This window comes from Chlamydotis macqueenii, chromosome 3 (genome assembly GCF_036417535.1).
Source record: "Chlamydotis macqueenii isolate bChlMac1 chromosome 3, bChlMac1.mat, whole genome shotgun sequence".
NCBI classification, from domain to species: Eukaryota; Metazoa; Chordata; class Aves; order Otidiformes; family Otididae; genus Chlamydotis; species Chlamydotis macqueenii.
In genome coordinates, this window is record NC_141558.1 from 34,263,720 (window position 1) to 34,285,828 (window position 22,109).

Below are 22,109 nucleotides of genomic sequence, written 5' to 3' on the forward strand. Positions count from 1 at the left end.
GTATCTGAGTTTGGCTTTTCTACAAACACTCAGAGAATTTTTATAAGCATCAGATTAACTTGTGCTATCATTAAGCTTCAGGAAATTAAACACAAACACTTGTAATTCACACTGAACCTTACAAAAGCAAGTTAGATGCTGAATCAAAGTTACCATTGCTTTCTTATTAAACTCTGCCAACTGTCTTCAATTTATAAAATGCAGAGCTATGTTTATTCTGTATCTTAGCACATTGACTTCATAATGAATAGAGTATGAAGTAATAGATGGCTATTCACTGTAGCACAATATTTGAACTAAATGTCAGGAAACAGGTTCTGCTCAGAATCTTCTGATTAATGTGTGACTCACATGTTTAAAATTACTTTACACACAAGTTGGTTCATTAAACCGTATATGTTCTGCAACTTTGTGGAAAAAATCCACCTGTTTCATACAAACTATGGCTTCTCAGCACTGACAACAATGAGCAAAGAACCCATAGAGCATACAAAGTGTACTACATCTTGAACAGATGTCTTTGGTTTTTTTTGGTAGCCTAAAGAATCAACTGAAAACACCTCAGTGCTTACTAAGGAATTACATAACTTACATATTCATCAATAGGGTCTCCCATAGTGGGTGAATAAATGATTCTATACTGCTGGACTGGCCCATCAGCATGGTCCCATTGTACAGAAAGGCTGTTTGTGGTCTCATCGAACACTCTCACATTCCTTGGACCACTGCGAGGCACTAAAGAAAGAAAATACGGAAGGTTGTACAGAGCATGATTCTTCCAGTTCAGTGATACTCTCACTGATTCAAATGCTGCCCTGAAGTCAAAGCTAAGGGCCCTCCCTGAAAACCTGAATAAACATACACAGGTAGATTTAGTCAATGACAATACAGCAGTGCCTGAAAGTCTTAAATAGAAATAGGGCCCTAAATGGAGGAACTGGAGCAGTATGGACAGGAGAGAACATCAGAGGGATGTGCAAAGTGAGCATCTACATACATTCTCCACAGACTCTTGCAGACAAGTATAACTACAGCCCGTCACATCTGCAAGTTTTAGATTAATATGGGGATTTAACAGAGAAAGCATAGAAGCAGCAAAAGAGAGGTGAACTATTATTGCCACAGACAGTTTCTTGACATGTTATTTCTAGAATTAATTTTAAAGGAGCCAAGCATAAGCCAACCAAAATCCCACAAGCTAAGTTGTAACAAGGAGGTTTTGGTGTTTAGGCATCTCCAGCAAAAAGCAAACATCTGGGAGACTGACATATACTACTATGTAAGATACAGAACATTAAGCACATTTTTTTCTGCTGACTGAAAAATCTACCCATCTTAATGTGTTTGGTTTTTTTTTCAAAAGCCAAATTGCTATTTATTTGTAATCACATTTTAAAGAACAGCTTTTAAACTCTTAAACATTCAAATTGGGCTTATTTCACAGGTTAAAATTGCTTTGGTGATAATGCATGTACCACAACTGCCAGACAACATAGCAAAAGCTCCCCTCCATGGAGGCCTATAACTGCTTCAGCCATAACTCAGATGCATTGATCTCAGAGTTGCATTGAATAGATTACACTATTTGTAATTGTAACCAATTTTATAAATTCTTCACACACTAATTTTGACATATTTCACAAAGCAAGTACTGACTGCCTCTTACATGTTCTTCCCTGTGCTTGGCTTGGATTTCCTTCTCCATCTGCATACAGAGCTATCACATTTATTGAGTAAGGAGTGTCAGGAGTCAAGCGCTCCAGCATCACATCACGAGTGTTGCCTGGTACCACAATCTAAAACAGAAACAAAAGGCACCTATATAAAAAAGGCTTCCATTTATACCATGTCTTGTTAGAATGAACAATTTGAAGGAAGTATAGAGAAACTGGGAAATAAAAGTTTAAAATACCAAATAATATTGATAAAAATTCAAGAGCAGCTGAAAAAAAAAAAAAAGAAGAAGACAGATAGAGAAGGAGCTCTTATTCTACAAACGGAATTGTTATTTTTTATCTTTTATGTGAAAGTAGTTCAGAAAAAAAAAAAAGAAGAAACATTCAGGAATAGAAAACAAAAAAGGTAAACTCTGTCATGTTTTACTGACATATAAAGGATATTTTCTAACAGGTACTAATAGACAGGTTCCCACTCATGTGTGAAGTAATATGCAGTTTCACTTTACAGCAGTTCACTTTTAATTTTCATTTAAAATTCTTACATGTCCTTACATAACAACATATTCATCTGCACCTGTGCAATATGCGTGTACATCTGGTGTGAGTACATTTGCAGGTTTAGCTCTAAACCTGCACCTATTTCTACACAAATCCAAGAACTCTTACTTCACATCTGGAGGGTAAATTTTTACACATATCAAGACTTCACTGCTCACCAAGACCTACTTAAACACTAATGATTTGGCGTAAACAGATGGTTTACTGCTAAAATCACATAAACTTGGCATCTGGTTTCATAATTTAAAATTTCCTAGTAAATATTTGTTGGTTTTCCTTCTCTCTTTTTTAAAAAGGGAGAGTCTTATTTCTCATTTCTTTTATTTCACCAAATTAAGCATTTATTAACAGCAGACTAAATTCCTGTAGACACAGTGTTATCAGCAGGGACACTCCTGGGCAGACAATTGGCCTGAGTTTATTATTGAAGGAAGCAATATTCTCCACACACCTTTAAGGAATAATATAAAAACTAAATTACTTACAGATTCTGATGGCCTTGGGCCAGACAGTGGAGAGTAATTAATTCTGTATTGCTGTACTGGTCCTGGAGCAGGTTCCCATCGGACATTCATGCTGTTTGGTGTAGGATTGTAAACTTGAATGTTTCTTGGTGTTCCTCTCTCCACTAGATCAAGGATAATTTAAATTAAGTTTAAATTTAAGTTGCTTATGTAAGTTCTAGTTCTACCTGAATTTACAACAGTGCTCAAAGAAAGCCGAAAAGCACATCAGCCCAAGATAAACATCTTACTTTTATTTCCCCAAAATGTAAAAATCTAAGAATCTCAGTGATTAGTCTTTACAAACATGCCTGTCAGGTAGCAAAGTACATATGTTTATACTGCAAATTGAAGGTATGATCATAACACTTTGTTACCCTATAGTTGATCAGATAGGTATGAAAAGTAGCCACAAACTACACATTTTAGCTCATACTGATATTAGGAGTCCAAACTCCCTGGAAAATTTTAAGTGCATGGTATAGACATTAGCATGGATTAAGACCAATATTTGCCATTTGTTCACCAGCATTGCTACTGACACTATAATTAAGATTTCATTATTGTGTGAAATTAAACAGTAAATTTGCTGCACAAGCATAAGGGCTGAGCTTGCCTGAGATCAGTGGACTGAAAACCTCCACCCAAATAGGCAACAAAAATGGAATAAGTTACATAGCTGCAACCATAACTAAGCAGGTAAACAGAGCTTCTGACACTTATGTTTTAGCTTTGGGGAAAATAAACTTCTTCATCTGATGTAAAATCAATTTCCAGTGATCTAAGCCACTCACACAAAAAATTCTAACATTTTCTTGAAAAGAACTATTTTACTTACAAGTTCTTCCGGTGTCAGAGACACGTCCTCCATCCCCTTCCGGGAAAACTGGAACCACAGTCACAGTGTAAGGTGTGTTGGGTTCAAGAGTCCTCAGGATTACATAGTTTGTGTTCCCCGGTACAGTGGTCTACAAATTTAAAAAGAAAGGTAGCGGCATGACATTTACATAAATATACAAAAAGTTTAAGCTTCTTTGTGTCTCCCTTAGTCCTCCACCACATCTCATTTCTAGACTGGATGTGATAAAATCTTTACAAAAGGTGAAGGTTCATGGTATCTTCTGGAATTGCCTTTCAAGAAGGTTCTGTCTTGGACATAAAAATTGTTGCTAAGTCCTGTGCTCTCCTATACAATCCCTTACAGTTATCTTCACCTTTGAGTCCAGATCCTGTTCTACTAGTTACAGTGGCAGAATCTAGTGATCTTTTTAATGACAACTATTTAGCAGCTCAAAGGCATTAAAAGGTTACTTTTGAAATAATAAAAAAAGCATTAAAATAAACACTACAACATGCTAATGACATGAAGTAATGAGCAGCTCATGTCAGAAAGTAAAACTCCACAGTATTTAAGAATATTTATCATCAGTAGCTCTCTAGATGCTATTGAAACAGTGGCAATTCATGTACTCTTCATTTTACAGGCACACCATATTGCACAGGTGTGGAAAAAGAAACACAAGTAGAAAAGAATAATATTTTCCAAATCTGCGTTAAGGGTTCCTATTTTCAAGATTGTTTCAGCTCTTTAGCAATTAAGTAATTTTAAGATATTAGAATAAGACACCTATGTGGATTTTTCTGCTTTCAGAAATATCATCCTGGCTGACTGCCTACATTGACGTGACTTCTTAGCATTAAAAACGGGTAGAAACAGAGTCTGCTGACTTTATAGCCCTGAAGTCAGCTTTACATTCACATGCACTGCCCTAAGAACAAACAAACAAAAAATTGCATGTGGTATTAAATCCCTGTGCTAAGAACTAATCACTGAAGGCCTAATATATAAAAAGAAACATCTGTAATACATATGGGAGTAACTGACTTTCATGGAAGTGCTCTGCATTTTCTCCAGGGTAGCTATGAACACAAAAAAAAGCCAGTGCATAGGCAAACAAAACTCACTTCATCCAGCAGTATTTCTCTTACTAGCAGCATGAGGTGCAATTTATCAGAGACGGTTAGCGAGATCCACACAAAGTACTCACCATTTCTTCTGCACCTCCAGCTGTAGGTCCATAAAACACTTTATACTGGCGAGGATTTCCTTCTGCATGATCCCATCGAACGTTCAGAGTACTGGTGGTTGGATCATAAACTAGCAAGTTCTTCACTGTAGTGAGAGGTTCTGAAACAGATCAATGAGCTGTCAGAAATGTGGAACAATGTTCTCTCACCTCTGCTGTCAGATCATGTGTAAGTAACGTATCATTAGGAAATTTAAATAGTTCATGTTAAATGTTGTTTGTCTTCATTAACCAAAACACCTCAGCCCCATCCAAGGAAGGCTAAATGTAGTAAGAAAAATTTCTTTCTGGACACTGTTTTAGAATTACACAATGAGTTCGTTAGGATATTTCTCCTCGTTCCTCACCAAACACATTACTATGTCTGACTTTCCATTACAGGCTCAAAAGTAAATTATGTATAAATGAATTAATAAATTTATTAATAAATTTATAGTTCAATAATTAATTAATTTAAAATAGTGAATTGGTTTTTAAGCCTGAAGTGCCTCTGCTAGCAAATCACTCAGTTCTTTCTATAGCAGGATCAAGACAATGCTATCAACATAGAATGGTAGAGTCTGAAACCACACACTGTAAAGGTCAGCCTCTCAACTGAAAGTGCTGACAGGAAATTTCAACCTTATACTTAAAAGCACTTATATGAGACTCATATGCCTTCAGATGCTTTAAGGTGTTTACTAAATTGTGGCATAACACAATTAAACAGATTAAAATGAGGAAGTTCCATAGCAGCATTAGAGTTTCTCTCAGCCTTAAACGCTGGGCATCCAGGCTAAGGTGGTGGTCCAGGGTTTCTCTACAGCCAGTAGACTGACAAGCCTTCTTACTTTAGATACTTGAAACCCATCAAAGGACAAACAGAAAATACAGATGGGATGAATTTCACCACAAGATTTTTTTCTCAGCTAATTTGAAAAGCAATGCATAAGTACAGTTTTGTGCTTAATAAGATCTCAAGAAGTTACTTACTTGTTCTGCCTCGCCCCGTCATTCGTCCCCCTTCACCATCTGCATACATTGATGACACAGTAATAGCATATGGTGTGTCAGGCTGCAGCTTCTGGATCACCACACTGTTCTGCCGCCCTCCAACCATAGTCTGCAGTAAAGCAAAAGAAAAGATTAAAATTCCTTTTATGTTGATCCTTTTATGCTTATTGTTACAGTGAAGAATGTAAGCATTTGATGCACAGTGGGAAACGCTATCATATATCATATGCTGCAAATGTTCTTGTGATTGACACTGACAGTGTTCTGTCTGGTCTCCTCAAAAAGAGGTGTCTTCTCCAACTGCCACTCCTGGACTCTATCCAGTCGTGAATAATTAAGTCTATTATTCAGTCTATTCTTTGCACAATTTTCAACGGAATGCCTGTAATTCTTTTTTGCATTCAACTACTCAATTCATTCAACAGTTCAATTACCTCAACTCAAATTCATGTTGTTCAGAAGAGAGCAAAAATGAGTGAGTAAGTATTCAACAAATTCTAAAGTAAACATCCCTAGATACGCTTCTGAACATGTGTTATCTCCGATTACAGGAACAAGCTAAATGAGTGTGGTTTTCATTTGAGACTGTTCTTCTGAGTCATTTGGCAGTAACCACAACAGCCTCCCACTGCAGAATAGGGCATTTTTAAGTAGCAAACATTTCTGATAAACAGGCTGACTGAATTACCATTCCCAGGCTGTGTTGCGTAGGCTGCCAGTAGTCAACATCACTCTTGCTGAGGATGCAGGGAAAACTGGCTGATCATACAGTACTGGCTTTCCCTACCATTACAGCTGCTCAATCACATTAAAAGACACTAAAATGCCTTAAACACTTCCCTAGTGTATGTTTTGCATGGATTCATTTCTGCAACTACTGCTACTGGCTGGTTACTCTGTCCCTAGAGTGGTAAGAGTGAGTCTCAACTGTCCACAGTATGTTCCACAGCAAAGTTCCTCTGACAGCACATGAATGACAGACACTATAAAACAATGGGAAACTCTGGACTATGGAAGTAGTCATGGTAGTTCATATTATTAATTGTTGTGATAACTATATATCTGTGACTTGTAGTCTCATGTGCTGATTGACTTGTTCCTCAACACATTTTAACTTTATTCTAGTTATATCTATAGAGTATGTGATTTTTCAAGAAAGTGGGCTACATCCAAACCTATTTTTACTTCATAAAGATCATTCTATCATGGATTTGAAAAGGGAAAGAAAAAGTTGTGCTTTGAAAATAAATTATTCTAATGGCTTACTTTGCAGAATTATCATTTACGGTCAAATAACAATAGCACTTCAAAATGAGTTACCGACTGTTCAGGGCCATCCCCACTGATAGGCTGGTAAATGATCCTGTATCTCTGCACTCGACCACTGGCAGGATCCCACTTCACTGTCAAACTGTGTGAAGTTGCATTGTACACCTGAAGGTTTCGTGGGCCACTCTTTGGGGCTGAGAAACATAATAAAGAAAATAATAAATACTTAATTCAAGCAAAAAGCAGGGACAAACACTTCATTCATACTTCTAGGGCTGCATGAATGCCTGATCAAGAGCAGAATGTGTTAAGTACAAGACAAAATAAACTGTACTGTTTGTAAAATAATAAACGTGTTAACCTAGTGTTTAGTATTCTTCTAAATACACAATAACATTTGTTAAATTATCTCAGCTTTTTAATGTCAACATTCCTCACAGTTTAGAAAAAGATAGCTATGAGTTTTCTTTAACAATACCATACCTGGAAATTCAGATTCTTACCTTGTGTGGTGATAGGTACCAAGGGTACTAAAAAAAAGTAGAAAGAGTTTTCAGAATTCTTGTACTTATATGCCTTCTAATTTAATAACTCTGAATAACAACATGCAGAAACCCTTAATTTACTTACATGTTCTTTCACTGCCAATGAGGTCATCACTTTCTGCCTCATCAGGATAGATGGCAGTAACTGAGATGTCATATAATGTATCTGGATTCAAATTTTCGAAGACCAAACTATTCTCATCCCCATTTAAGATAGTCTTGTGGAAAAATTAAAAAAAAAAAAGTAATAAAAAACCAAAACAAAACAAAAGCAAACAGAGAGTGGGATATAACTGAGTAACTTTTTACACAGCAACATCACTATAAGTGGCTAAATTTCCACTGAGTGCAACAGAAGGACTTGCAAGTTACAGGCAATTTATTAATTACATTTCTTGTTTTTAAAATATACCCTCTGAGAGGCTGCCCACAAAATCTTATGGTGACTACCTATTCTTACCTCCTGTTTTTCCGGTCTTCCATAGGGTCCCCAGGTTATTCTGTATAGAGAGACATCTGGAGCTCCATGATCCCAAGTTCCTCTGAAACTATTTGGGGTTACATCTGTGATTCTGAGATTGACTGGTGCTGGCACAGGCTCTGTTATGAGAAATGGAAAAGTATTCCACAAAATGTAACTACAAAATAAATACAGTTAAACCAAGGAATTACTCAGACATTTAGAAGACTATGTAGAAAATTCATCTCTCAGTGACTTCTAATGACTATGATAAAATGTTGCAGTATAACCCAGCCCACCTAAACTAAGCAAATCATCCTTCATAAGGTCACATCACCGGTTCATCACCTGATAAAACAGACACAGCTCTAGTGACCTCAGTAGAAGTCACAACTCACACGCCTATTCACAACAATTGAAATTCTAGTTCTTACATTTTGGAGTTTAAAAGAGTGATTTTGAACTCCCACACAGAAAGGTCAAGCTCCTGCATGAGTTTCTCCCAGATCTTAAAATTCTTTATATAAGCCAAATAAGTCATGACTGATTTATGTCACTTATTTAGAAAATTAATTGAGGTTAACTGTAGGTTAAGAAGGAAAAATATTATAGCCACTGGAAGAAATTAGTAAATAGGTAAAACCAGAGAATTAAACTCAAAATAGTTTATTTGGTAGAGCTTTCCTCTTTTCCCTTACACACACATTCCCACAAAACCACAGCTACAGAAGAAAGGTTAGCACAAAAGCAAGCAAAAAAAAATCTCACAAACATTTTTAAATACACCAGGCTACAAAATCAAAAAATCAAAAGAAAAAAAAAGAGAGAGAGAGAGAGAGAGCATGTGAGCATGTGCATGTTTTTTCTCTTTTTTTTTTTCACATTAGAGTCAGGGGCAGAGATAACGTAACATTGCTCATTTCTATTCTAGCTCTTCTGGTTAGCTGTCTTCTTAAATCATAAGCCTAGATCAGGGTGAGGGCTTCCCTGATATCAGTTTTCTCGTTTCAGTCTGTCACCTCTCTTGTATGGAGATCGGCTCTTACTGTTTGCGCAACACCGTTTCCTTGCCTCTATTTGTTGAGATTACTCAAACGCTGCCTTTACGATTCTCTAAAAGTACAGACTGGTTTAGTGTTCCATGGTACAAAAACTCTCTTGGATCAGAAGCAAGATCACGTCTCTCTAATCCTTTAGCATATGCCCCAGCTTCCTAGTCATTTTCCTGGATTCCTGCATAGACTTGCCAAACCTTTCCTCTGCCTTCATACTTTCTTAGTAATTCTACCCCTACAGTTCTCCTTCAACTTCTAAATACAAGTAATTTTTCTTCAGTTGCTGGTCTGTCACCTCTCTGCAATCTACAGGCTTGGTGTTTACTGCAGTAAAACATTGAACTCATCTAAGATTCCCAGGGTTTATTACATTGCAAATAAGGCTACAAATGCAAGCAAAATTTTTCTCTGATAGATTAAATCACAGTTACAGCTAAAGTCAGTAATATATATCGCAACACACACAGCTTAAGTGGAACATAAGGCAAAAATAACCACAAGAAAAGTTATTAGGAAAACTTACGAGTGACAGCTTCAGCATTTATTGGTAGGGATTCTCCTTCATCATATACAGCAACAACTTTTACATTATACAGGGTCTGAGAGCTAAGGTCAGAGAGAGTAGTGCTGGTTTTGAGTCTGTCGATTTCAACCTAAGAGTAAAAATAGTGACTTAAGAATTGTAAATTGCTCTATTTCCAACTCTGTATTTGATTACAGGGCAGAAACTCCTATAATGAAAACCAGAAAAGTATTCCACACTAAATTTTGGCATTTAGCCCTAAATTTACGTCTGAATATTGAGTGCTATCTGCTAACTCCCTTGCAAAGCATATTGTCTCAGATACCAGTACTTCTTATGGATCTTTGACTGCTTCATTCTTTCAGAAATGAGGATGCAGACTGCATCTCCAGAAAATTCTTATTCCCTTACCAAAACACATTTAATCCTCCAAGAGCTGATTCATGCCTAGCAGTGAATTACGGAAAGCTCTCGCATAACTCAAAGACAACTCTAACAGCTCACACATGTTCTGACAGTGGGAAAAGGAGCTAACATACCTTTATTCCACAATCCTGTCCTAATTGTAAGCTGTTGTTAGAGCTTGGCAAGATAACTATTAGGCAGAGAGTAGAAATGGCTATTGATCAAAGCACAGGAAAGTTCTCCAGTTAGTTTGAGGATTTTTCCTCTCTGGAGGAGGAGGAAGAGGAGACTGCACAAAGAAATCTCTCATGCTTATTCAGTTTCCAATAAATCAGTACCCTTTCCTCTCTGCAATCACCGTGAACTTATGTTCTTTATTTTCAATAGTGTCTTATAATACTGCTTTTACTATTATTTTAGTAACATGGCTCCTCAAAATAAAACTGTCTTCTAACACTTTCAAAAATTTTCCTGTCATTTACCTCCTTTATGTCAGCTTCATCAGCTATTTTGTATCTTAGGATATATTTTCGAACTTTCCCTGGGGCAGGATCCCAAAGGACGTTCATGCTGCTGTGAGTAACATCCTGAATTGCTAATCCTCTGGGTCCAGGCAGAGGTACTGTAAAAATAATGACAGTAGTAAGTGAAAATGCTATTCATGACAGAGTTATAGGTCTCTTACAGAAGGAATTAAATTCTTTTTATGCATTTCACTGAAAGAGAGGCAATAACTTTCTGTGAAGTTCATTGCTCTGGCCAGTAGATGAGACAGTATAAGATCTTATGCTCAGCAATGAGCAAAACAACTATAAACTACAGTGGCTTCACCGTTATACATTATGAGCACAATGCTTTTAGAAGTATCAGGGCTTACGATCATAACTTTTGGTGATAACAGTCATTTTTAGTGTACAATTCAGGGTTTAACATGTTTAGGAACACAAGAATAACCATACTGCATGCATCTAGCCCAGAAACATGCCTCTGCCGATAGGAAATGTTTAAGGAAAGAGGTTTACTGAAAGGTTTAAAAAAGGAATCCATGTTTAGATCAATGTTTTTCTTGGTATGGCATGTTTCCTTGGCATTGTCTATACTTAAGAGAATATCTGAATTTGGAAACATGGTTTCTAAGTTAACACAAGCAAAATTGAGACCTTTTAAAAACACTATAACCTCAGATTGTCAAGCCAACTCCCTTCATTATTCAAGGAAAAAAAACCTTTTGCTCCTCTTTTAATAGCTGGTCCCTTTTCATTGAAATTGCCTTTAAGATCTTTTGGAAATGTATGAGTGTTAGAAAGTGCATAAAACATTGAAAAGATGGTCGTCTAAGTAAAACAGAATATATAAAAACTGTTGCATTAAATAAAATGAAAGTTAAATGTTCTTGAAGCAATAACAACAAAGCAAAAATGCAAAAATGAAGGCGTCCATACATGTCACTTCCTGGGTGGTGAGTGGGTCACTGGTGATATCACCAAACATTACGTAAGCTGTTAAAGTGTATGCCGTATTGGGGATGAGATCTACCAGCTGAACCTCATTAACTGATGGTCCAACACGCATCTGCACATGAAAAATAACACACCATGTTTAAAAACTGAAGAAAGCAATGGCAGAAAAGCAACCAATGACTTAACTTCAACAGAATTTTGTTTGTGAGGTTCACAGTATATTTACAGTTTCCTGACTGATGTCATTGTATACAGTATCCCAGTAAGTTCAATGCACTTCGAAAAGCACATGCCAGTGTCTTTCAACTATTATGATATATCAAGAAAATCTATCAGTTTTTCTTAATTTATTTCGGGCAGAGCACAGGAAGTGAAGATGAATTCTCTTACCTCTTTCTCTGTGGTTGGGACTGTGGCATTCACAGGTTCATATGTTAACAAATAACCAGTAGCTCCATTGAGAGGTTCCCATCTCACTCGCATGGAAGTTGATCCAATGTCATAAACATTCAGGTTTCTAACTGAAGAGATAGGCACTACCAAATAAAAGATATATATTAATTTATTTCCTTCACCTTCTTCACCTTTCACATTTCACATCACAGGTACATGGGTATAAGGCTACATTACGGGTAGCAGAAAGGTGATCTATAAGCAGTGGTATTTTAAGTGGTGCTTAGTTTAAGAATGAGGTTATGGTCATCACATTTTGAATGTGCTACAGATTTGCTACATGCAGCTAAAACTATCTAACAAGTCTTCACTGAAACACTTGAATATTCTAAAAAGCAACATTAACTCACATGAATGCTCTAATATGAAACAGAACATGACTGGTTTGGGATCTATACTTATAAAAGGATTTTTTGTACTTTCTTATTTTTTTCTCTATTTCTCAAATTATTAAATAAACATTAAAAAATACCACAGACTTCATAAAAGTCATGTACATACTTCAAGGTTTTATGACAAGCCTAAGGCGAAACAATCAAAGAAGTGAAATAAATTTCTAACATTCAATATACTTAGAGGCAGGAAAGTCATTCCTATGTTGCATTATGGACAAATACACCTAAAATCGATCATCCAGCTAATAGTAGAAACATAATGGCTAAGTTATGTCTCATAGAAGTGATGTAATTTTCTTGAACAGGCTTTTTGTTAATCTTATGAAATTAGAATGAATTTCTATAGTATTCTGGCTGCCAGTAGCAGGAATTAATTATCTAGCATAAAAACGAAGGAGCATGTGTTTGTATACAATCAGATTTCAGGAGTTTATAAACCCTATCTTGTAATTCACGTCTGTTGTTCAAGTCTTGTACAGCCGTGCTTTACGAGCCTGGAAAGAGCTCACAAAGCCTGAGACAAACATTTTTTACCACAATGCAGTTTCACTTTGTTGAAGTTCTTCAGGCAAGATCTGAACAATCAGTGTAAGATAACACATTTTGGTCATTCAAATTAAAAATTTTGTTTCCTCTAAGAAGAAAGCCCATAGTGATAAAAGTTCTACTGGACAGTTCTCCATATGCCAAGCTGGCTGTTAACATGTTATTCAAGTTCCATTTCTAACTTACAAGTTGTTTCTCTGCCGATTAGAGGTTCACTGCTTTCATCTTCTACCACAGAAAACACGTTAACAACATATTCTGTTTCAGGTTTCAGATCTTTCAGAACTGTCGTCGTTTCCATCCTACTTACATAAAACTACATAAAAGAGAAGCAGTGTTAACCACCGCACAACAAATGCATTTGTAATCTTGTCTCTAAGAAAAATAAATCATTCCTTGTGAAACTCTTCAGAAATCAATGGTACAGAACTAAAAATAAGTATGGAGTTAAACTTCTACATATTTTGTCTGACAGTATACCATCATTTTTGCAAAGCAAGTTGTAGGAAAACCTCAGATAGACACTTTTCAATAGAGCTGCATATATCTAGCAGTACTCACTGTGCATCCTACTTTCACACATGGTTTACACTTCTATATTACTCAGCAACATAAAGAAAGTGACAGAGATATATGTTACCACTTCAGAAAAAAAAGTTTTAAACATCCAGAATAATCTAGCTGGTTACAGCACATGCATTAGCAACACCTTGCAGAACAGAAATGTCAGCAAGCAGTCAAGCTGCAAAGTCAGCGTGCACTGGACTGGATGTTTCAACCCTAAACAAAGGCCAAATCCTGGGGTTATAATTTATTAAGATTAAATTCTCCATGAGTCAAATCTGAGATAAGATTTAAAAGCCACATTCAGAGATGGGAAGTTCAGAGCTAGCTACACAGAGGTGCCTAACTTCATTCTCCAAAATACTCTTCTGCCTAGTTGAAGAGAGTGATGAGCAATTCAAGTTGCCTAGAACCAAGGGTGGCCAGTTACTGGCTCTCTGTGTAGAAAATAATCACAAGATGAGTTTGACCCTGTGCATTAAACAGTTTGGAAGATATGCTTAGGCACAGATTCAAAATACCGTCATACACTGTTAATCTAAGCACTATCTCACAACCTGTAGCACCCACTGTCTTTTGTTCTATTAACAAGAAAATGTACTAAAAGCACCGTGAACCTACCAATGAGTATGCTCAGAAAATTTATACTGCAGACTTATTTAAACCAATATATGATAATGGAATATGAACAGAAAAGAATTACTAGAAATATCAGTCAACTGTTTTCAAGAAATACGTTTTACTCCTGAATTTATGATTTTAAGACAACCAAAGTCATCTTTATGCTCCTACTTTTTGTAATTTTGTGTATCATTTATCAAGGCATGGTATTCTTGACCTTGGGAGCCTTTTTTCATTTACTGTTACGCCATACACAGCATAAACTTCAGAATGACCTTACTGTGACGTGGAAGTCCAAGGTTACTATGGACAATGTCAGAGATAAACATACACTACTAACCTGTTGAGGGCTACCTCCAGAGGTGGGGTAATATTCAACTCTGTATCTATCAACACTCTCAGGAGGTGGACTCCATCTCAGTCTGAAAGAACGAGGTGTCACTTCTGAAATAACTAGGTTAGAGGGAGGTGGTAAATCACCTACAAGTAGAAGCAAATTAAAAAATTATTAATTTGTCTTATATCATCAGGAATAAAACCAAAAAAAATATTTCTCAGGGAAAAAAAAAAAACACCTCTTTACGTATTTGCTTATGTTTCTGTTTCCTCAGGAATTTTTAAAACAACTGTGTGAAGAGATAGCTCACCATCACACCTCAAGACCATGAAGCTCCCTATAATTTCTACTTCACCTTAAACGCCAACATTTCACTGGAGAATCATCAGCTAACATTACTAGTTTTCCATGCTTGGCTTTGCTTTTGGGCTATCAGAAATAAATACTTGAAAAGAGCAAGGCTGCTGAAATTTTCCTTGTTGGATGAGTATCATCAAAGAATCTGCCACAATGAGCAAACAAGTGACACACTGAGCAACGTATTTTCCTGGGAGAAAAGAAGACATGTCCAGCCATGTCATGCTGTGTTAGGTATAACACAGTCATTGTTGAAAGGAAAGGAAGAACCCCTGCAGGGTAGTCCAGGTGGTCTGCTCAACTTCCTCTCACCAGCAGCTGAAAAAACAGCCCAGGGCTACACAGTGTTCCCAATAAGTAATAGAAAGGAATTAGCAGTGCAAGCATGTAAATTGAAAATGAATGAATTAGACTGAAAATGCGATGTACCTGGGCCTTTCACACTGTTACACAGATTTGTGGTTACATCATCAAGAATGCTAGACAGGAAGGAGAAATCTGCAACATTGTAAGCATGCATCTCATCTGGATCCGTTGCAATCTGCTTCAATTCATTTTCATCTGCATTTTTAATACCTTACAGAGAAGACATGAAAACAAAACTTATTAGAAATTATGGCCATGAAACATAATGCCATGAACTTAAGTCCCTAAAGACATTCTTTGAATACCCTTTTAGACACTTATGTATGTGGCCTCTTCTCTGTGCATTTAGCAGATGGGCAGGAGGTGGCTAGTGCAGGTCACCTCTTCAAATAATACTTACCAATTGCATAAAGTTCCACTCCCTCATCTCTGAGTCTTCTTGAAGGGGTGACTACATCATCTTGAGATTTGCCATCAGTGATGAGAACACCAATTTTGCGAGCTCTCGGCCTTAAGCCTGCATCTTGTTTGAAGTTGTTTTTTAAAATGAAATCCAAGGCCATTCCTAGCATGATACACAGAAGATAACCATCACTATAAACTATTTCCATATAGCAGTCATGGTAAAGGAGAGTATTTCATCCTAGTGATTTCACTCTGATAACATCATTCCACAATTTAGTTCCTTCTAGAAGTGCTCGGAACTTAGTTGTAGCCCATCATCAAGACTTATCAGTAACTGATACTATTTCAGCCCTCTCAAAGTTTCTGATCTCTTACCTTTTATGTATCATCCTCCGATCTGATCTCCCCTAGCCTCCCTTCTGGGTTCTCACTTTTTCTTCATCCCAGCTCTGACATGGAACTGCCTTTTCTCCCTCTTAATATGCTCAATAGCAACCCAAGCTCTTCATCATCAAAGCTCTCTTCCACCGCTTTTCTCCAGAGTTCCACTGAGTTTATATGTCTACATGCTATGCCTGTTCTTTTCCAAACATACTGAATTGAACTGTAAGTCCTTTTCATCATGGACAAATTGGAGCTTACTGAACAATACTGGGGTCAGCTACTAGAACTAATTTTATTCGAACTTAAGGAAAATCCTGGTAGCACGACATACCTGTTAGAGTATTGCCTCCTTTGTATGGTAAGTTGGCTACAGCCTCTAACAAAGCCTGTTTGGTTCGGTAAGCATTGAGATTCCATTCTGTCCTGGGATCTCCACTATACTGTGCAAGACCTGGAAAAAAAAAGCCATAATTACTCAGTTATTATGTGGCTGTGTAGTAGTTATGCCTCATTTTCCCTCCAGCATATGAGGACTTACCAATCTGAACTTTGTCAGGACCGATATCAAAAACTTCAACAATACGGGCAATGAAGTTCCTGATAGTTTTAAAATTTGGCCGTCCGATACTCCATGAGCCATCCACCAGCAGCACAATATCAGCTTCCGCTCTGGTTCTACACTCTAAACCTGCCATGTCAACCAGAAAAATATAACCTTAGTATGACAGCTTTCAACCAGAAAAGATATCCTTAGCATGATAGCTTTCTTTCCACATCCTTTTATATGATATATGTCATGAGTTAGCTTCCAAAATAGCTCTAGTTTTATTCACTGGCACTCTCAAGTATGACCTCTTTGTGAGCGTTATTCATACTAGTCACTGGTTCAATGGCAAAAGCTGTATAAATTTCTTCATGTATGTTTCCTTTTTTAAATAAGACTTCAAAAATGTTAAGGCCAGTGCTCTTCTCTATTGTCATGACATTATCTGGTTTGGTCTTTAAGGACAGTTAATAACTTGATTTCAGAGTGAAAGACTACTAAGCTAACCACTGACATGGCAGTGAGCATTAGCAGATTATCCAAATGTCCAGTATTTTAGTCTGCCATGACTGGCTAAACTACTGTTTAATTTTCAACTATGCAATGGTGGAATTAATAGCATATATTACAAACACTTCCAAATAAATAGCATTTCTGAATTTTCAGGGGAAAAATACATAGTAACACAGGAGGTATAGAAGTTGGCACATCCAGGAAAGAAAAAACAAAATTTAAAGAAGTCACACAAACATAAACACAGGTGAAGAAATAGAGAGGGGACAAGAACAAACATTTATATAAAGCTGCAACGTTCTGAAAAGGTAGGAAGTTATTTTGGATATCTTCATTTTACAAATTAAAGAATAAAATATGCATCATATTGTTTTCATCACAAGGAAAATCACAAAATATTTATACAAAACAGACAGACACAATGATTTTATCTGCAGCCATTTCCAAGAAAAAAAAAAAAAAATCCTCGCTGTCTCTCTTTTCCTGTAGCTTGTGTTACCAGCTGCAAATTTTCTGGCTTCCTGCCATCAGAGCTTCTGGTCTTTATATGGAAGAAATCCCATTGAGAAAAATCAGCCACACTCATCACAGTTGAAAGATATTGTGATTTCATGTATGTTCCACATAATTGATCCAACACTGTAGACTCATGAATATAACTATTCCATGTACCTGGGGGTTAAAAGCATGATCCTCTTCTGCATAGAAAATATAGATCTAGTCTTTAGTCAGGACAATAAAATCAGTTGGGAGTAGGGTTTAAGCAAAACCATGTTAGTTCAAAAACTTGCATGCATAACTTTAATATGGACGTTAAAGTTAGCTTTATGTACAAAATAAAAGTTAAACTATTTTGACTTCTATTTTTCTTCCAACTACTGTAGTTCCCCGCATGGAAAATTCTAGCAAAGGCACCAGACCTAGAGTGATTTCCACCCCCTCCCCATTTTTAAATAATATACTATTACATTTGCAGTCCCAGATATAAAATTCATTTTTCACATTAACCATGACTCAAATCCATGCATTAGTAAAACTAATGGAGACAGAAATGACCGCTGCTGTAATAAAAAGTAGCAAACCACTCTTGCTGCTATTATTTTTCTGCCAGACTTATTACAGCTTTACTCTAATGTCACTGATGGCCTATTACAGTTTTTCTCAGTTTTATACTCTTATATTAGACAGAGTGGGACAGGAACTAATTAAGAAGTTTCTAAAAATGTTGTCAATAAAATTACACGAGGTGAATATTTTTTACACAGCCCAGTGTGGAAACCAGGCATCAAAGAGGTTAAGCGGAAAGAACATAGAGTCAACTGCTATAATTTTTTTTTTATTTACTTAACTCTTGAAGGCCTTCGTAGTTAGGTTTTTTCTCCTCACCAAATTCTCTGATGGTTATGCAAGTCTTGAAATGGCAGAGGGGAAAAGTTTTTACTTTTACTACATGTATACTTAACTATTAAGAAGCAACAGCCTCCTTCTTTATGCTTTCCATGAAGAAGGACTGAGCCCTGAAGTTCTCTTCATCCAGTATTAACTGAGAGTATGATGGGCACGAGGAACAACTATTAGCATGCAGAGGCCTGCTAACCACACCAAGGGAGCTGCCTGCTACAATAACATTCATAGAAACTTTGACTGGAAGGTTTAACTACACAGGAAGAAACTCCCAAACAGATATTGGAGAGCACTCAGCAATTGTATTTCTGAACTAAGTCTCCTCCTTCTATAATTAAAAAAAAAATACTAAATAATGGTTATGTTGCATATAACTTAAATAATACACAATAACACATTGGTTAGACATTCCCAACTATCAGATCTTTGTTCAAAGATACCACCTTAGTCTTAAAAGGGAAAGTCACCACATAAGGAGAAGCTAAGGGCTAAAGATCTGCTTAAAATTCTTTGTTCTACTCCTGTGAACACCCCTGTAGATGAGCTATGATCTCTGTTCAAGAATTTGACCTTATGTAATTTAACACAGATGTGGATGACTTGAAAATGCAATGCAGATGGCTTTGAGTAATGAGCAAAACATGGGTTGCCTAAGTTATCATCTTTGTAAGATCATCTAAAGGGTGCAGGGACTAGAATCCTGAACTAGGGCATACTTAGCGGTCATTTCAGACCAGAGGTTATGTCATCAGAGTAGGGAGTATACAGAATCCCAAAGATAAATATTTATGTGCATTAGAAAAATTATAAGGAAACATTGGTAAACTTTTGGTCTTTTTTTATCCATAAGCCAAGGCTGCCTTTTCTTCAATTCAATCGTGTTTACCTCTAGATAAAAATGGCTCCGAAGTAGTATCTGAAAGGGTGGTCATCTCTTGTCCAACCAGGGGGCTGCTCTCTCCTCCATCAAACATTCCAAAAACATTCACCTTATAGGTAGTTCCTGCCCTGCAATAGTTAAACAAATGTACTGTAACTGAAGTCATTTGGCTAGCAAAATGCTGACACTTCACTTGTGAAATCCTCACAGAAAAAAATTTCCCATGGAAAAGGTGCTAAAACGCAAAGCCTAAAGACTAACTCTTCCACAAGACAGTGAAGTTTTGACAATTTAAAAGCTGATTCTAGATTCTATATTTAAATTTATAGCCTTCTTCATTCAAGTAATTGAAGACTAATGAAGACTGATCTCATAATTAATTAATGATTCTATTTTTAATATATTTCATGTATTTGCAGAACAGATTTTGACGTGGCCTGAAGCCTACTTTATAAATCCAAGTCTCTGAGAAAATAAATCAAGAACTAAACTAGGCTTTTTTCAACATGATGTAAGGAACTTTTGGGAGGAAACTAGAAATCTCAACTTTCTCCAGTGTCCTATTAGTTTTCGTATATGCGAAATACAGAACACAGCCTCTGCCCACATCTTTGCCTCCTTCAGTTCCTGTGAGACCACAAGTGATGTAAATAATCTTAGAAAGAGCCTTGCCAGGTGCCTTTCAGAGACTGCATAACAAGTTCCTTGTAGCTTATTGACAAAATTACTTTCTTTCTTACAGTAGATTTTGCCAGGCATTTCAATCTCAGACCATGATTAAACAAAATTCAAAGCTAAAGTTATTAAAAATAAAACAACACAAACCAACATTATTATCCATACCTAAGCTCCTCCAATACCACTGTGCTGTCGTATGGCCCCACTATTAATTCTCCAAGACTCCCATCATCTTCAGTAGGGTGGAAAGTTACTTTGTACCCCTTCACTCGCCCTGGGGCCGGCTCCCAGGTTACTCGAAAACTTGACATAGTTGAATCAGAAGTTCTCAGATTTCGAGGTGGCTTAAAGGGAGAGGCTGCAAGGACAGAAAGAAAGGATTTAAATCAGGTCTGGTTACGGTAAAAACTCAACAAATACGTTTTTATGTAAAAAACTATATGCAAATCCAGTATTAGTGGCAGCCCTAGACTTTTTGTGCCTTTCCTTTGACATAAAAACAAGTATCAAGAGGTGAAAGATTAGATTAATTTCACCTAACTTTAGCTATCTAACCAATAGCTAAGTTTGTTATCAAGGCTCCTTCTACAGTCAATGGACTGAGGGATAGATAGCAATTCATCTCACCTATCTTAAACATCCATCTGATCTTACAATAAATGTTGATAATAGGTAGACTAACCACCATCAGTCTTTCTCTCTATGAATGTTGTGGTTTTGTTTAGTGAGGGGGGGGCCTAAGGTGGGGGAACTATGACAATGAACGACAGAGAAAGACTAGATGACTAGCTTAGACTAGCTCTCTCTGTTTTAAATGACAACAACCCATACAGACCAAAAGAGATAAATGGAAGCAGCTTCCTCTCAAAGCAACACTGGAAGAATCAGAATTTGCTGCAGGCAAAAGTCACACCCAACCAGTACTCTATCACCAATACTTCTCAAGCTGCTTCCTCAGAGCTCTGGGTCCCACAGGTCAGAGCATGGAGTGAGTGGAAGCAAGGACCCTTTTGTAGAAAAGGTCCTGCTAACAGTCCCCACCCTTCATGTGCTCAGGGCCCGGCAGCTCAAGCAACTTCATCAACCAAGGGTGTGGCAGTATGTAAAAAAAAAATTCTTCAGAGGAGTGCCAGACAAACAGCTTGAGGTTTTTAGATCAAGAGCAACTTCCTCTGAAGACTAATGGCTACCCAGGGGAGGTCAATACTCACAGACAGACAGAGTGGTTAACAAGCCTGCTGCTAGCTTCTGCATCACTTTTGCTTTTGTGTAAATCTAAAGTGCAGTCGCAGAAAATACTGCAGCAGTGTAATCTCAAAATTGCAAAAACAAGAATTGAAGTAAACAGAAATTCACCACTATAGCTTTGGAGTGAAAAGGTGGATGGCAAAAAGTGTTTGTCTTATTCTTGTGCTTATGCAATTGTCTAACTATAGCTGAAAGACCAGAAATGTCCTCAGATTGTGAATTCTGCTAAGAAACAGTAGATACACTCTGACTCATAAGGAAAAATACAGCCTGTCTCATCTCCCATGATATTCCTCCCTGAATTATCATGACAGCTTCAACTAACAAGATCACTCAAGCTCCACTTGCTTCCAAAGAGTGATTACCACCACAATTATTTACACTGAAAACACACAGGAATATCCATATAAAGATGAATAGGTCAAAAATCAAAAGCAGCTGGATGATGTGAGATTTATCTCAGTATAATTTTTAAGACTGAAAAACTAGGTTCTGGTCAAGAGCTGATCAAGTTTTCATGGCTCCTCTACATCAACCACATTTTAATCTTCCTTCAGTAGCTGAGGTGCCAATATCTCCACTGTTAGGAGACTTGCTTCTTACTTCCTGTCATCATTCAGTACGACATATGTTCAGAGAACAGAGAATGGCATGAAGTATTTACAGTGTACCACATGGGCAGAAATATCTTGAAAAAAATTATCTTTTGATAATGGCTCTTTATCTATGAAAGCAAAAAATTGACTCTAAATCCGGTCAACTTGATCTGGATAGCAAGAAAACATTTCTTTACAAAACGGAAGATCAGCATCAGAGATATACTAAAGGCAGAATAGAAAATAAGTTTTGCTTTTACTGCAAAGATTCCCTCACCAGG

General features: G+C 36.9%; 1 protein-coding gene across 3 annotated transcripts in view; it reads right to left on the bottom strand.

Moving 5' to 3' along the window:
- The window catches only part of COL12A1 (collagen type XII alpha 1 chain), a 101,876-nt gene that overhangs the window by 42,468 nt on the left and 37,299 nt on the right, over positions 1-22,109 (bottom strand). For 2 of the 3 annotated variants that reach the window (XM_086743764.1, XM_086743765.1), the window contains 20 exons: positions 16,504-16,653; positions 16,297-16,416; positions 15,577-15,741; positions 15,240-15,386; positions 14,457-14,596; positions 13,118-13,247; positions 11,928-12,073; positions 11,520-11,649; positions 10,560-10,699; positions 9,673-9,802; positions 8,095-8,234; positions 7,720-7,852; positions 7,593-7,619; positions 7,141-7,283; positions 5,800-5,929; positions 4,789-4,928; positions 3,579-3,708; positions 2,723-2,865; positions 1,667-1,796; positions 593-735 (listed from right to left, as the gene is read on the bottom strand). In XM_086743764.1, the coding sequence (XP_086599890.1) occupies positions 593-735; positions 1,667-1,796; positions 2,723-2,865; positions 3,579-3,708; positions 4,789-4,928; positions 5,800-5,929; positions 7,141-7,283; positions 7,593-7,619; positions 7,720-7,852; positions 8,095-8,234; positions 9,673-9,802; positions 10,560-10,699; positions 11,520-11,649; positions 11,928-12,073; positions 13,118-13,247; positions 14,457-14,596; positions 15,240-15,386; positions 15,577-15,741; positions 16,297-16,416; positions 16,504-16,653 (2,657 nt within the window). Of the gene's footprint in view, positions 1-592; positions 736-1,666; positions 1,797-2,722; positions 2,866-3,578; positions 3,709-4,788; positions 4,929-5,799; positions 5,930-7,140; positions 7,284-7,592; positions 7,620-7,719; positions 7,853-8,094; positions 8,235-9,672; positions 9,803-10,559; positions 10,700-11,519; positions 11,650-11,927; positions 12,074-13,117; positions 13,248-14,456; positions 14,597-15,239; positions 15,387-15,576; positions 15,742-16,296; positions 16,417-16,503; positions 16,654-19,312; positions 19,435-20,149; positions 20,343-22,109 lie in introns of all 3 variants that reach the window. The other variant, XM_086743766.1, reaches the window with a different exon arrangement.